This window comes from Urocampus carinirostris, chromosome 13 (assembly GCF_059441175.1).
Source record: "Urocampus carinirostris isolate Australia breed hairy pipefish chromosome 13, RoL_Ucar_1.0, whole genome shotgun sequence".
NCBI classification, from domain to species: Eukaryota; Metazoa; Chordata; class Actinopteri; order Syngnathiformes; family Syngnathidae; genus Urocampus; species Urocampus carinirostris.
Window position 1 is genome coordinate 14,904,102 of NC_142361.1, and position 17,562 is coordinate 14,921,663.

General features: G+C 39.8%; 1 protein-coding gene across 3 annotated transcripts in view; it reads right to left on the bottom strand.

Annotated features, from left to right (window-relative positions):
• The window catches only part of dachc (dachshund c), a 70,749-nt gene that overhangs the window by 50,434 nt on the left and 2,753 nt on the right, over window positions 1-17,562 (bottom strand). For all 3 annotated transcript variants that reach the window (XM_088351106.1, XM_088351107.1, XM_088351108.1), the window contains exon 2: window positions 230-339. In XM_088351106.1, the coding sequence (XP_088207232.1) occupies window positions 230-339 (110 nt within the window). The remainder of the gene's footprint in view (window positions 1-229; window positions 340-17,562) is intronic.

Sequence of the window (17,562 nt, forward strand, 5' to 3'; positions counted from 1 at the left end):
CCTTAAGTATATATAATGTGCAACACTTCCGCCTTATAGTGCAGAATATACGGTATGTGTTTAGTTAACAATTTTGTTTTTAGCTTAAAAATGATGGGAATTCTATACCAGGGCACAAACGTAACTGGTGCCATGTGACTCGAAAAATGTGGGTGACATTATCTGGCTCCCGTGTGTTTTGTTTGTTTGCAGGTTATTGATAGTGCGCGCATGAGTGCTGGGTGGTCACCTGCAGGAGGCATGATCCCGGCATGCATCAGACCGCCGTGGGACAGCATGTGGTGAGCGGCGCCGTCAGTCACCGTCTGCAGCCTCTTGGGCGGTCGGCCGGGTCTCGAACTGCGGAGCAAAACGTCAGTTATTAGCCACTTTAGCTCTTTATGTCGAGACGGAGATGGGTGGCCTGCGTGCGCAGAAACTCACCGTTAAGTCTATAAAATGCTATGTGAGAGCCGGGCAGCAAACGAAATCTCATTGCCTTCCCGGAAGGCTGCTGCACAGCAAATCTGCCCTCCCACCCCCGTAGATACGAGCAAAGCAGAAAAAGGAGTTTCCCCCTATGGCATCAATAAAGCGCCTCATTACTGTTCAGCTTACTCATTCATTTGTCCGCTTATTAAATGTGTGTGCTCGCCCACTACTCTTTCTGTCTCGCTTGACTATTTGTTGTTCTTTTTTATGCCATTTTCTTTTCTACCTTGGAGCAGACTCATACTGGGCCGGAGTAGATTTTCCTTCTGCATTCATTGTCCCCCAGAGACGCATACTCAACTCTGTTAATGCACATCATCACTTTGTGATAGAATAGAGCTTGTTTTTTTCTGACTTTGTGGCTAAGTTCTTAAAAATTGTGGATTGTTGTTATTGTATGAAAAAGGTACACAACTAAAAAGTTCTGGTTGTTGGGTTTACAGTTGAATTGAGAACTCTGATGGTCGAATAGAGGGCTGTTCAGTTATAACTTTATTGAGGACAAATTTATTTTAGATTAAGAGATGTAGACCAGTCCACAGCTGACTAAAATTCTCAAGCTAGTAAAATTTATTTTCCAATCATTTAGTAACATGTAAACATGTATTAGAAAGTAGATAAAACACAAGTTAGATATTATTGAACAGAAACAATTAAAGTGCACATCATTTTCACATAAAAAATAAACAAATTCCAAATCCGTAAAATAAATTGTAAATAGTAATTTTGGGCACTTCTCTAGAAAGACATAAACGTACATAAAACAACAATAACAATTGCATCTTCAGTTGAAGTATAGTGAGTTTTTAAAAAATATTTAAACTTAACACTTAACTTCATATTAATATCAGAAAAACATAAACAAAATTGCAGGTTAAAATGTCTGCCTGACATTTCTGAGGTCCTGGGTTTGATTGCAGCTACAAGCCTCCCTGAGCGGAGTTCACTTGTTCTACCAGTTCCTGAATAGGATTCCTCAGAGTTCTCTGGTTTCCTCTAACATATTAAGACCATGCATGGCTTGGTGATTGACGAGTTCAAATTTTCTCTTGGCAGGGTTCCTACAACTTAAGGCAACTTAAATTCAAGACTAAGACTTTTTTTATGCCTTTTGAAATCATATTCAAGACCAAGTCAACAGAAAAAAACCCATAATTGGAACAAACAAAACCCACAGATATGTCTTGCACACAATACACCGTGCCTCGTACTTAATACCTGGCACAGCTTTTTGCCATGCCGAAAAACTTTTGTCGGACAGCCACTTCTCATTCAATTTACACTTCCCCATGGTCCAAAATAAACGTCTCTGTCTGAAGTTGCTATGTGCATCGTGAGGAGACGTAAGACATGAAAGGCCCAACTGAAACCACATCATTGTTTGATAGTTAACGTGGTCATGCAATGTTGCTAAGAAAGTTAATCTGTGAATTATTAAAAAAGGACAAATGATAAATTTTACAAATTATTTTTAATTAAAACTGATATAAATCTTATTAATGTGTTGACATTTTGAAAATTGGATTCTAGACATTTCAATGCCAATTTGGACCTTATTTTTAGAAAAATTAATTCCATGCCTTTTAAAGCTATTCAAGGATCCACGGAAGCCCTGTCTTGAACAAATGTCTGTCTGTCTCTGTGTGCCTGTAATTGGCTGATGACCAGTCTGGGGTGTCCCCAACCCACTGCCTGAAGTAGGCTGTGAAGGGCTCCAGCATCGCCGCAAGCCTTGTGAGGACAAGTGGCTAGGAAATGAATAATTTTTAAAAATGATCACAGTATAATAATACAATTGTTTTTTATTAACTGGATGTTATATGAAAAGCTTTCTTTCAAACAAGTTACATGTCAAACATCTGAAACAAAACCAGAAAAAAAAAAATCATGGAGCTTTTTCTGTGTATGTTTCAGAGTTCTGATGGCGTCCGTGGTCTTTGAACGTAGCGTGAGTCCAGCGCAGAATGTGACTGTACTTTAGTAAATATTTTTCCAATGTACAAAAAAATAATGCTGAGGGAGTAGTGTGTGTGGGAACTTCCCCACAACACACGCATGAAGCCGCCAAGATGTGGCAATGTTTTGCAGCATGGACCCATCGAGCTTGTGCACGCTGTACAAGTGGCTTACTCTAAGGACGAGAGGTGGGCTTAGAATGCCATGTCTTATTTCGTTGCAATGTTCACTACAAACAATTAAAACAATTTAATTCAATCCACCTGCAAGTTACCAGTTATAGAGTCAATGACCGCATTGTTAACCAATTTAGCTGCATAAAAACATCTGGTCACAATCGCTAAAAAGGCGTAATTGAGTACAAACGTACAGTATTAGGACATTATTTATCACCATCCGTTTTACGGGTTTTCCAGAAAAATGCTACTGGTAAGTGTATGTAACTTTCCCTTGATGAGAATGATCCCTCATCTACGAGGTTAATATAGCAATTTAGCATCTAATGTAATTAATTTTTGGGCTTCGGTGCAACACTACCCACTGTTTACTACCGCGGCAGCCTAGGAAGCTAGCGAGGATTCAATGCAACTTTTGAGGTATTTATTACACAACATAATTAAAGATGCTTTATATAATAAAGTCTAATGCATAGGTGTGCGGGACGGGGCCACATTGGAATATTACTGATTGATTAGTACTCTTCCGACCAATCAGATACTTTTTTGGGCAGGACAGTGCTAAAGTTATACTGTACTCCACAGCAGGTTGACACACCCTCTGATTCAGGTTTTAAATGTTTTACTTATCGGCTGTAAAATTAATACAAAATTTAGATAACGATACCTCCCAATATACTGCATTAAAAATCGGTGCGATTACCGACCTGTAACAAATATCTGTAGACATATACCAATATACTTCACTTTTGGTCATGATGGTAATACTTGTTAAAGAGTCATTTTAGTGAAGGGGGTCTCAAACTCTCGGCCGACAGGCTATTTGCGGTAAGCAAAATAATAGTTTGTGGCCTCTGCCTTGTTATGAAATAAACATTTGTGCTGTCCGGCCAAATTTGATATGGATGAACCCTAATGATAATTAGTTAAACACGACTTAATATTCACACATTAATATTTTGGGATAGATGTATGTCCACCTCGTAACATGATTCCTAGTTACTTCCTGGTTTAACCGATGGCATTGACTATAAGTTTCATGAAATTAGCTGATTCGATTAATGATTTTTTTTGTAATCTAAATGTGAAATATTTACTTGAACTAAAATGTGTGATGAGTGACTTCTGGGGTTGGGGATGTGATAGTCACCACTCTTGAAGCTTCAAGGACAGTGCATGCACCATGCACGTAACTTTGAGAAGGTTTTTGCCTTTGAGTCACATTTGCTAGATTCCACTCACACATTTAGTTTATTAAGTCTTTATTATTTGCTGTATTATGATGATCTAAACTTGGTACAGATTGATTGTCTTATTCATTTTGTATATTATTTGTTTGCTTTTCTTAGACCTCTTAGTACAGTGGAATGCCTTTTTTAGACTTTTTTTGTAGAAAGGCCTTTATGGCCCAAACTCAACCAGATCTCAAGTCCAGCGGCCCCAGTACATTAAGCTTGAGACCCCTGTTTTAGAAAAAAACCCGTATTTAAATTGATCCAGGCGACATGTGTGTCATGCATTCTCCAGCATGGTTTGGCTTGCGCAGTCTAGTGCGTCCTACGACGTTGTGCGATGGGGCCGGACATGCTCAATCAATCCTATTTGCGGGTTGGAGGCGTATGCGAGGCGGTGCGCAATTGCTGAAAAGCTGTCAGACATCACTTGGGCTCTGACTAAACGGTGTGAATGTCCTGACAGGGGGAATGACACGGGCCACATCAGCCTTAATGACAAGCAAGCACGGCTCATCTCCTCCTATGCCACACTCTTCATAACATGAGGCTGTGGGCGCATGTTTGCCCGCAAGGTGGGGTATTAAAGGGAACAAAAATGCTCATGAGGAGAAAAGGTGGGGGAACAAATGAAATATATTGAAGGAGGGTCCGAGATCGAAAAAAAAAAAATGGGGAGGAGGGCAATAGACAAGCGGCAGCCGCTTCCTAGCGTAGGGTGTCTTTGAGCAGATTTTAATTAGAATCTAATCCAGCCGTCATTAAGGCCCCATAAACGAAGCTGTCAGTCAGGAGATTAATGGCGCCTTATTTGAATTTTGCATATAATTCATCAATTACCCAGCAGAAAGGACCAATCCCCTGTTGACACACCCACTGGCTGTGAGTGGGGGGAGTGTGCATGTGTGAAGACAGAGAGATTATGTGGCCACTAACAGAGATAAAAACAGGTATCTCTATCACGTGCATGTGCGTGCATGTAGGCGCATGTGAGCTCAAAGCAATATGTGTGTATATGAAGTGTTCAAAGGTTAATTTGATGAGCCGATGAGCTCCACAGTTCCTGCCCTCGGTTTTAATGAGTTGTTATTATTGTCTCTTATTATGGGCCCAGACCGACTGGGATGTGACAGCTGACATCAGATATCACACACACACACACACACACACACCTACATGTACACACTGGCACAGAGACACGTTTAAGTTTGCGAACAGAATCGTGCAAAAGGGATTTGTCGACAAATGCTTGTCTGAAGACGTCTCGGGGGGGCTGATGCATGCAAACAGGCCAGTTCACTTTTAAGTTTCTCTGGTTTGGAACCAGTTTCTTACTCAAGAAATATTGTACCATATTTTTGCACTATAAGGCGCATCGGATTATAAGGCGCACCCCCCAAATATATGGTCTTTTGTCAAATATTTTTCATACAGTATATAAGGCACAATGGATTATAAGGCACAGATCATTTAAATTACAGTAAGAACTACTGTATTTCATGTATAACTGCTGTGCATACTTACAAGTACATATTTATTAAAGTACATAAGTACTTTAATGACAGTAACACAGGCCAAACGTTTTCACAAGCTTTTACCGCACTGTTGCTGGTATCTTGGCCCTTTCCACCATGCAGATCTCTTCTAGAGCAGTAATGTTTTGGGGCAGTCTTTATAAAACATTAACTTTCAACTCCCTCCACAGATTTACGATGGGGTTTAGATCTGGGGACTGGCTAGGCCAATTCAAGGCCTTGAAATGCTTCTCACGAAGCCACTGCTCCGGCTGTGTTTGGGATCATAGTCATGCTGAAAGACCCAGCCACGGATTGGCTTCAATGCCTTTGCTGATGGAAGGAGAATTTTCACCCGAAACTCAAATTTTTTTAGAAACCGGGCCTGATTTGGTAAGCAGAAAATGTGTGGGGGACGACTATTGGGCCTGGCATTCTTTGAACAGTCTTTAATAAATTACAGTACTAATTCTGTAAAAGGTTTGCAGTGCTTGGCAAGCAGCGTCACAACCTCGTAGTTCTTTGTAGCATTTCATTTGACACGCAGGGTCTTGTGAAAAACCGCTCCTGTGCCATTAAAACAGCTTCCACTAGCGTCACCTTTTCACAGTGTTCCTTTTCAGTTAGCTTTTTGTAGTCATTGTTTTGTCTGGCATTGCCTCCTGAATTTTTTTTACACACCCCCAAACTCTTGGCAAATGAGGCTCAAGCAGTTGTTTCGGATTTTGTTGAAAAAATATTCCAATTTCCACTCCGCTACTGCCTTCATCTGGTGAATTTAATTTTGTACAAATTAATTTTGAACTGCAGTCAACATTGCTAGGACACATATTATCAATTTTATGACACAGGCCGCAGGCCAGTAACGGGCTCCCGGGCCGGACTTATGACATGCCTGCCCTGGTCTCTTTGCAGAAAAACAGCCCCAAACCATGCTGTTTCCACCCCTATGCCTCTCAGTAGTTATTGTGTTCTTTGGATGCAATTTAGCATTATTACTCTTCCAAACACAAGAGCCTGTGTTTTTATCGAAAAAGTCAAGTCAAGTCTGACCATTACACATTTTTCCAGTCCTCTTCTAGATCATCCAAATGCTCTCCAGCAAACCACAGACGTGAATGGACACATCTGGAAGTGTCTGAATTCCCTGGCCGCGCATCCAGTTCCTGATAGTAGCCTTTGTTACCGTGGTCCCAGCAAAATTTGGCAAAAAAATCAGCCCAACCAATTAATTTGATTTGAGGGTCCGGGCCCAAACCAAAAGCTGAACTTCGGGGCCACCAAGGTGCGAGCTTCGGCTGAAGTACGCACGGTGCCTAAGTGCAGCACTGAAGTGCAGCTTCGGGTTTACTTCGGGCTCGGTCCCTCAAACCGAGTGTGCACTCCGGTGCCAAAGTACGAGTGGCGCAGAGGTGCAGCACGAAAGTGTGTTACTCAAGTAAAAGTACTGTTACTTCAGTTCCTGCCTGGGCCCAAGATCTTTAGTGTGACCGACTGAGGTTGTGGAGAAGTGTCTTTTGTACGAATAGTGTGTTAAAAAAGGTGCCAATAATACAGGTAATAAGTGGAGCCTTGTTAGACCTTGTTAAAACAAGTTAGACCTCATTAACAGAAATCTTGCTTGAAATAGATTCTATAAATTCGTGAAAAATCAAATAGTCTGAATTTTCGTTTTTTCCACATTCTGTCTCTCATGGTTGAGGTTTACCCATGTTGACAAATACAGGCCTTTCTAATCTTTTCAAGTAGGAGAACTTGTACAATTGGTGTGTGACAAAATACTTATTTGCCCCTCTGTACTTACACCCTCATTCATGCACATTTCATATAATGCTACTTCGTGTTAGTAGTGTTCACATTTACATTTTGACCATTACATTTTTATTAGTGCAGTAGATTGTCAGACTGCACTGAAAACATGTATTATTATCAAGCAAAATGATATAAAATTAATCACACTTTTTAACGTGGTAAGGACAAAGAGCATACATGTAGATTAAGCTTAAGATATAGATACAGTGCCCCCCCCGCCCCCCCATACGGCGGCTGGATTTCTGTGTCTTCGGTGCACTTTTTCTGATAATAGTTCGATAGATATTTGCGTACATCGCGGACCTTTTGGACCACTTTATGAAGGCCAGTAGTCTTAAACCACAGAACCGCCATCTTGTTTCCAGGCATTGGAACAATCCAAATGAATCATACAAGTCTAGTAAAAAAAATAAACTAATGATTGATGTTTGCGAGCAATCCGATCACATGTGAAGCTATTATAAAAACAGACATAATTTTAGTGCTTTACTTTCATTTTTATCTATTATTGCATTCATGTCACTTACAAAAATCAAAGTATCGTACTTGGTTGCAATCGTTCAAAGAGTAGGCTCCATTCCTGCGTCTCACCTGTTTACAAAGTGTGCATTGCCACAAGCACATACTTACACTACACATGGATGGCCAAAACTGTTGCATCCACTATGTCTGAAGCATTTTTACAGTGAAAGCACAAAATAAAACAAAAATGTCCTGTAAAAATTCATACACATGAGGCTGTTTACCATGTAAACCAGAGTTAGCATCAATCATTCGTCTCTATATAACCAATCCAGATTACTTTACGACATAAAATATTCCTGGATGAAGCCAAATGTTTGTGCGCAAAAATGCGTACAATATGACAGTTCTTTTTTTAATACAGGTGGTGAGGGAACGGATTGACCGCAAAAAAACGAGGGAATACCAGATCAAGGATATTGAACGTATTCTCTTATGCCTTCCCATGAGATATATTAAGCTTCAGACAGTTTGCTGACAATGCAATTGTTTGAACTCCAAGTTCTGTTTGACCTCTGAAGAATACCTTTCCAACAATTAAACAGTTAAATTCTTAGGATATTGAACTTTGGAAGTTCCTACTTTTTTTTTTACAGTGCAGTGGCAAACTGTGAAGCACAAAAGCAGGATACATATTTTAGGAAAGCAGTTTGAAACTAAAGTGCCTTCAATTGATAACACACACTTCAAATGAGAGGCAAAAATCACCACTGGAGGGAAATAAGACGGTGAGATTGTGAGTGAGTGATTTTTTTTTTCTTAACTGCACTCGCTTCCCTTTCCTCAGGACGGTTTATTTGCACACACTAATTAATGGCCTGTGCGTGCTGATGGCTCGGTGCACCTTTGTGCATTTAGGAGCGGGAGAATCAACTAGAGTGAAAAAAAGAATTGGAACCTAATTTTGTGTTTAGTCTTCAAGTGTGTTGATACATCAAAGTGACCCGCAGAGGGAGGTCTGTGTGTATGTGTGTTGTTGCTCATGTAAGTGTGTATGTGAGGTTCAACAGCGCTGGGTTCCCTGAGGTAGGATTAATGAAAAAGCCTTTCATGGAAAAGTCATCAAGCTGAGGGGATGGAATGAGAGAGAGGAGGGGTAAAGAGAGAAAACACTGCATTGTGTGTCTACGTGTGTGTAAGGTGTGCACAGAGGAGGGGGTGTATGGCTTATGACCTCTTTGTCTCAAACTTTAATTAAAATCTCACCCAGACGTCCTCCCTCATGCCAATACTGGCCGCACACACTCAGATATTTCGATTAAAAAAAAGGGCATTACAGTACATTGAGTTCTTTCCTTAATGCTTCATGAGCCTATTTGCAAATATGTGTCTCTTACCTGTGTGCAACATGAAGCTTCATACATGGCAACTGGAGCAGAACGCAGGTGGAACAGAAGCAAAACATTACTAAGATGACGGATCGGGACAAAATCTCATTGGCGGTCGAGAGTGGGACATAATGAAAGAAGAGGAAGTGTGAGAGTCAAAACAGCGGAACGGCTACAGGCGCACAGGAGGTGCTGATAGGAGGCAGCTGCATGTACCAATATGTGTGAGAGTCCGTGAATGTTTGTGTGTTAGTGTTAATGTGAATCCAAGTTTACCGTAAATCTTTATCTAGTGAGCGGAGTTTTTTTTCTTTTCAACCTGGATTTAAAAGTGTTTATACGGAGTGTCTGTTTCAGCTATGTTAACAGCTTATTCCATTTATAAGCATTGTGACATTTAAACGCTGCTTCATGTTTATTTTAAACGCTGCTTCACCATGTTTATTTTATGCATGCAGCAGGTACAAGACATATTTTAAGCGTTCATTTGCTTGATTATGTATGGCAGAAATGTACAGAGAACAAATTTCCATCACAGGATATATTTTCTTTCCTGGCATACAAAAACAAAAAAATACTGACAGTTTGGTTTAAGGGAGTTGTAAGGAATTTGGAAATGCTTTACTCCCTGCTGCCATCTTCTGTCTTGTGTCATCATTGCAGCCTTTGTCAAACGTAAATGTAAATGGTCTGCATTTATATAGTGCTTTTAAAGTCAATGAAGACCTCCCTAAGCGCTTTACAATATGCTTTTCCCTTTTACACACTAACTAACCGATAGCAGTGTCAGCCATGCAAGGCAACTACCTACTATCGGGGGCATTGGGGATTAAGTGTCTTGCCCATGGACACTTCGACATATAAGACGGAGGAGCCGGGAATCGAACCTGCGACCCCCAAGACGAGCGCTCTACCTCCTGAGCTAATGCTGCCCCGTACAAGCTCTTGAAACAGGCCATTTCTTACTTTGATAATTTTCAAGCTACACTAAAGAATTGAAACAAAATAAAAATGCAGGGACGAGCTTGAAGTTTCTCTACACCCCACCCTGACCCCAATTCCTCCTCCCTGATGTGTTCCGCTCCAAACAGCTTTGCCAAAAGTTAGATAAATGTAGATAGGCGCAATTGAAGTAAAGGTGATAAGGGCTCTTCGAACTCTGTTGGGCATTTTTAACACATGCTTAACACATACTAAAGAAAATGTTTTACTTTCAACTTTTTAAGAACACCTGAAATGACATGTCCCACCTTTGATATACAGAAAACAGTGCTGTGCCACCAACTAAAAAAAATAACATCACTGGTGATACTAATGGAAAAGTTAGTGTGAAGCGCAAAAATCCCCACCAGTGCTGATAAATCTAGATAAGATTCTTAAATTCCTGTTCTGGATTTTACCATCACTAATTTTTGATTTCGAAAACGCCGCACTAATCAATTAAATTTATTTTACGGCCCTTATTATTTTTAATTGAAGGTATGACTTTTGACAGGATTTGTGCAGAGGAAAGCGATAGTTGTTGCATTGAGTTCTTTATAAAATAAAATATTTTCAATCATTCTTATTGATAAGTAAAATATTTTAAAAAAATCGAAGGCAAAGTTGCATGTTTTGATCGTTAATCGAGTAAGAGAAAAATTAGACATGATGCCGAATTTGGTCACTGGAATTTTCTGATTTGTTTACAAGAGGACAATTAATAAAACTTGGTGTCGGTTTGTGAGGAAGGCCACTGTTTGTGGATATATGCTCCGCAGGAGTAGGAAAAATTTTGTTTGGAATACATTAGCCGTCCGTTTACAACTCCCATGATCCCCATCCATTCAATCTGTGTTTATCACGCCGCGTTTGTATTCGCCGTCACGGCTGGCTTTGATAAATCATAACGCTCGCCATCATCGCCACCATCATGGCCGCCGCGGTGTGATGGGAGACCGAGTAAGATTGATCGTCGCGTTCCACCTCTTAAAACAAAGACAGATCGCAAACTGAGAAAAAGCTAGATGTCCTATTGTTATTAAAAGAGGCCTGAGGGATGATGTCAGAAGGGGAGCAGGAAGGACGAAACCAGCACAGAAACACACAGAGTCGCTCACACACAGGACGTTTGATCATGGCAAGAATCCGATTTCCGAGACTGATACTGCCTTGCATTCCTCTCCTACATTCCAGGGTCAAGACGATGTCAAGACTGCATGTGTTCTTGTGTGCTTGTGTGTGTCTATGTGCTCACTCCATTACAGGCTGTCAAAGAAGATGTGGAGGTCTCCTATGTCTCACCGCTTTTCTCAAGACAACATCAAAAGAGTGGCAGGGTTAAAGTTGAGCTAAACACAGCACCCAAAAACACACACAAAACCCCTCCCTTTTAAGACCCCTCACACTAATGCAGCTCACTTTGACAGCGAGTCATGATATAGCAATGGGGCTCGGCTAAGAAGAGTCCAACTTCACATGCGCAAAAACTCAAATATACACACACATGCATGCATGCAGTCTTATGGGGTGAAAGGAGCTCATCCTCACATTTTTGTCTTTCGGGGCAGCCAAAACTTCCCCCACCAAGACAAATGTTCCCACAATGAAACAGTGGATGTTGAAGGGGTGAGCAATACAAAGCCAGAGAGACAAGTGCATGCACACAAATACACAAGCACACCCACGCTTGCCCGGGCCAGGTTTCTCAGAGACACACACAAAGAGCGTTTTTTGTTGCACTCTGCAGGCCGCCTCATCTCATTTATCATTTATCATCATAACAGATTCTTTGGTCTCATGTTTATTCTCCACCTGCTTCACATTTGGTTCCTTTATAAATGACCCGCTTCAAAGACACACAGTCACACACACAAGAAAACATAGTTACAAAGTGACGATTCTGTTTCAGCGCCAGTCCATCTGCGGCCAGACTCTTAAAGGGGCAGTTTGAATTATAAGAAGAAACTTTAAAAAGAAATAAATTTTATCCCCAGGAACAGTGTGTATCTGTAATCCATGGTCCACAGACCCAAAATTGAAAATAACGCGTTCAGAGGCAGGAGACATTCACATGGGCATACAAAATCATGTAACCACAGGGTATGCAAAATCCCCAACCCCTAAATAAATTTACAATCTGGGGTGTATGTTACAGTCTTTCACAAATGATCATAGACCATCTGCTGACCACACGTGATTCTGAACTAGGCTCATGTGTCTGAATTAAAGTTAAGGAGTTTAAGTCTGAGTCTTGAAATGTCCCAAAATTGCAGTCTTGTTTCGACATAGCTGTTTATTTTGTCATTGAAACTTTTTAAAACTCATATAATGCTATGAATTAAATTGAATTAAAAATTGAATTAAAAAAAAATATATATTTTTACTATCATTAAAAATAAAAGGATTGCATGTTCCTTTCCAAACACCGTCTATCAAAGCATGGTCCTTATTTTGTTTTATTTAAAGGGACAGTAAGTATCATTTGACCACTACATGTTGCTGTATTGTGTAGTGCAACCAAAAATGAATGCTAATAAGCAAAAAGGATAATACAAACAATGGAGAGTCATAGTGACCAAATTAGGCAATTTTTGTAGGTGTTTGGGTATTCGTAGTAGTAGAATGAAAGTAAATTATGTCAACTCTATTTAGGTGAGGCTAATGTTATGTAAAATAAAGGCACATTTCTTGACCTATGAGTATTTCTAAAAATGCATGTTGATGATGGTTCACATATTTATTTTTATTTAAAGGTTTTTTTTACCACTTTAAGGCACACAATAATACACACTGTCATTTAGATGAATAAACAACACTTCTGACCATTTCCTATTTCTTAATATTTTATTCATATTCAAAATCACACCAACTAAATCTTCTATAATAGTGGTTGGAGCAGTTAAAAGCTAACGCGGTTAACTTTGGTCATACTGTTTTTGAATCAAAGTTGAAAATTTTGGCTCTACTTCTAAAAACCTCACAACAATTTCCTCTTCAGATGGAAACCACTTGTCAATATGTGCTCTGGAACCGCTGGTCAATGGACTACCAAGACTCCTCCGCCTGCCAGAGAGCCAAAGTTACTGTGGCTGTGATCAGTTCCTGCTCACTCGCTATCTTAATGAGGACAAGCAGTGAAAAAAAAATCAATTTTATAATATAAATGGGGGCTGGGAAAAACAACAAAACATATGACCACATATCACCTGAAACCGTCTTCATGCAAGATAGAAGGTAACATGAAGGAGAAAAGTTGAGTAATTTCCCTTAACCCGCACGACCGTGTTAAATTTCAGATCATTGTGTCTCTAAAAGTTGAAACCATGTGTTGCCTATGACACATGCTCTTTTTCAAATAGTAACAAGAGCTCCGCTTTGTCACATTACACTTCTTTCATGTGTCAGCGTAGAGCGACAACACACACACATACACAGCTTGACCTGATGTGTGCTTCTAATAGAGAATGAAACTGTTCTTTGTAAGCAACAAAGAAAAGGACGAAGGATCGGGTTGCCTCCTACACCACGGTGTTCCCTCGGTGGAACTAATGTCATTTAGCGAGCGAGGCCAAGCAAACACGCAGCCATGACCGTGTGTCTGTGTGTGTGTGTGTATGTTGTTTCACCTTTACATGAATTATAACTTGGCTTTGGCAGTAAGAAAAGTCAGGCTTTATTTCTTCATGGTTGAATCAGTATGAGCCTGTGTGTGCTTGCACAGCAGGGGTGAAAGCAAGGGACAAAGATGGATAAACAGGTCACTTCCGTGACCGCTCCTTCAAACGCTTTCATTTAAGTGTCTAAAATCGATGTTTACTTGTTCTGTCATTAGTGTTTAAAGAAAGCAGAGCGGGCTGTTGTTTGTGCCACCACTCGGGTCCAGCACCTAATAAGTTACGGACCGTCTTAATCAGTAACCCGCTGCGAGAGGGAGGTTCTTGGAACGATTCTTTTTTTCCCCTCGCCGATTTGGACCAACACAGCAGGAAGTTGACACAAGAGCACAAATAAGGCCTACGAAAGTCGCTTGAAGACTCTTAACAAGTGATCTCCTCAGATCTCATTAACTTAAGACTGTTAAGGTGTTGTAAGGATAATTGAGACACAGTGAAGGCTGTGCACTTTCTGCCGTGTGTATAACAGCGTTCCCATTAACACCTGACATGGAAGGGATCCCGAGAGACTCTCTGAAACGAATCTGGAGTTTGTCTTTTTTAATTTTAGCTTCAGGTCCTCACATGTGGGTGGCAGAAGTGGAAAAAATAATTTACTTGATTGCTTTGCTTTTGACATATATTCTATTTTACGTCACCATACCAGGTCAGAATCTATAATGAAAGTGATGACAACATATAGTACACCTGCATACTTTAATGAGATCAGAATCCAAAAATCATTAAATACATTTAATGTGTTTTGATGGATTCACTAACAATACAGGGACATCATCCCTAAAATGCTCAAAGATGCTCGAATTTGGTAGGATGTTGCCACTCGCGAAAGGCACCGCCATTACTTTTGTTTATGTTGTGGTATCTATCATTAATTACAAGTAAGGTATTCCCAACAACCTCTTGGCGTAATGTCTATCATAATACGATACGCATCAAGATATATATATTCCCCTGATAGAGACGACAAGTATCCTCATGTTTTACATTGAATATCATATAGATACTTTTTTATAAAAGCAGTCACATCTATAGCTAAATGATAATTTTTCTATGATGGTCGGCAGGTACATATTTTTCACTTTTACGTTAACATCACTTCTGCTAAACTGCCAGCAGCATGCGTGGTTTAAAAGTGTGTGCACCTTTTAAAAAGTCTTGGATTATATTTTACTGCGATACTTTGTTTGATGCAAAGTTTGTTGCTCTCAAGCCATACTTCTATATAAGTGGAATGACAATTGTAGATAATGCCTCATCTCCTTTTTTATCTTAAAAAGGAGAGATCAATAACCCTGTTTTTCCTTGTCATTTAATTGATGTTGTGCTTTTTTTTTTCATTCCAAACAAGGTTTCTTCAAATTCATCAGCATTTGCATATAAGTCACAAACTGAATTTTGCACCATCGCTCTATAAACGTCTCTCACACGCGTATAACCTTAAGCAAGCAGAACCTCATTTTGTTTACTCAGAGTCTATTGCTCACCTGATCAGTGTCTAATTCTGTTTTATGTTATTACGTTTTCAAATGACAATGATGAAAGCGCTCCTGCTTTCGATATTATTACACATTGCAAGTAGCCCATCTGGTTGAAGTATTGCAGTACACAGTATGATAGTCTATTTGATTTACAGTAGAGACACTAAAGGGTTCTCAATCCTCATCCTTCTTGACATGTTCTCATCTGCATTTAGCGGCAGGTGTAAATTGGATCATTCACGCACCAGGGAGCGGGGGATTAACTACCAAACAATACCAATTCCCTAAACCGGAGGGGGCTAATCCACAAACTTCTGCTGGCAACGTAGCGCTGTTATTGAGCATGTGGTGGCCGCCACCGAATGGCGTGGCACCAGGAAGCCATGAATCCAAGCCAATTTCACCCCCTTCATCCCCTCTATTTGCGACATGGATTGGTCACCATTAGAGTTGTGTGTGGGGGGGGGGAACATCTTATTTGCATAATCTCATCATAAATACCAAGAATTCATTTAATCATCTTCTCTGTTCTGAGGCTCTGGGCTAAGGAGTGTTGATATGATAAGACAGTGAGTTATTAAGGGAAGAGAGAGAGGGAGAGTGAAGGGATCACAGAGTGAGCTTGTCCTGATTTGAGCTGCCGCTTGGGGCCAAATGAAAATTAATTAATTTCTGTGAAGAATCAATTTCTAAGAATGACAGTGTCAGATACTGCGTGTGCGTGCCCGGTTGTGTATATGTCAAACACTTTGTGTGTGTCAGCCGTAGCGAGAGATCACAGCCCAAGATAACACGACAAAGTTTGTGTGTTGTTTTTTTTTCCGATGAGGATTACTCGAGTCCATTATCTCCGCCATCAGCGCTCTTATCATGCGTTAAAATTATGATTAGCAACAGAGCAAGAAATTAAATGTGGCAAGTCGAAAAAGTTAACCGGCTTCACTCAGTTGGAGATCACATATCATCGGCTATTACGGGATTAATTTGCCATCATAAGTAACACTCTATTTGTAATGTACTGTACTAGAATGGACCTGGCACCTTGGATTTCATGACCAAAACCTTGACTGGATTGACATTGAGCACACAAAATGACATTAGCTCACTTGATATACAGGACAAACTAATCTGCCACTTGTTGCAATGGAACAGCAGAATAAGAACTTTTAAATGAATAACAAGTGAAACTGATTTCAATGAAGGAGTGAGTAAACTGAAACAAATATTTCTTTAGACAACTAAAACATGACAAGACTGCTACAAACTTATCAACATCTTTGATTTTTGGACATTCGGGTTTCAATCAATAACATTGATTAGAATACAAGGTCAGTGCAAATCTAAAAACAGCGGGACAAACACGAAAATCTAAATTTACAGAGACTCCTTGAAAAGTGATTTGAAGGGACAATATTCAAACCAGAAATACTGTACGGTCGAAATTGTAATCTTATTTCACAGTGGCTTGTGAAACTAGAGTTTTCTCAAAAGATTGTGAGATGTGTTTTGTCACTAATAAAGAGGCAAGTGTGAAAATAAATAAATGTGAACAAGTGTGTGGTTTTGGCATGGACGTGGGGGGATTGGCGTGTCCCCACCAATTTTGTGTGATCAGTTCATACAAATGCGTTATGTCCCCACCAATATCAAGCAATCCTTGTCTGCCCCCTATCAATCATATGTGATCACTTTAAAAAAAGTGCTATGGGCACACCAATGCCAAGATCAAACCTACTCCCTTGAATGTGATTTTTAAAAAAAGGAGATTAAAAGTTAGAATAAAATCAGTAAAAATAGGCAAAAAAGGGCTAAAATTATTGTTGGGAATTTAATTTTGGGCCAATAATCTCCTATCGGTTACTTGGTTTTCAATAATTTTCACATATGAATGTGTACATTTTCAATGAATAAGGGGGTAATGTTAAAATGTGAATGGGCGAGTGAATATGGTAATCCCTGGCTATAACGCGGTTTACAGTTCATCGTTTTGCTACTTCACAACTTTGCAATTTGCATTATGCATGTTCTGCAATCATATTGGCTAAACAGTCCCCCGGCTTATTATTATTTTACGGTACCGTAGTTATTTGTAAAAAAAAAAAAAAAAGACAGAAAGTAAAACATTTAAAGAGGAATGTTATTTGTTAAATACATGCTTGAGTCTGTGTAATGGGTTTGTTTTTTGGTTTCAGTGTATAATAGAGCAGTGGTGTGCAACCCTTTCAGTACCTTGGACCCGTGTAATGTCTGACTTATTTCTCGTGGCTCAGCCCAATACTAACTTTTGTCATAATAACGATAATAATAATAATAAGCCTAAATCTGCTGTGTGATCACTAGACCAAGAGGGATGTACATGACATAAGAAAACACATTTGATTTTATCTCATAATTATCTTTTTTTTTTTACTCGCTGTA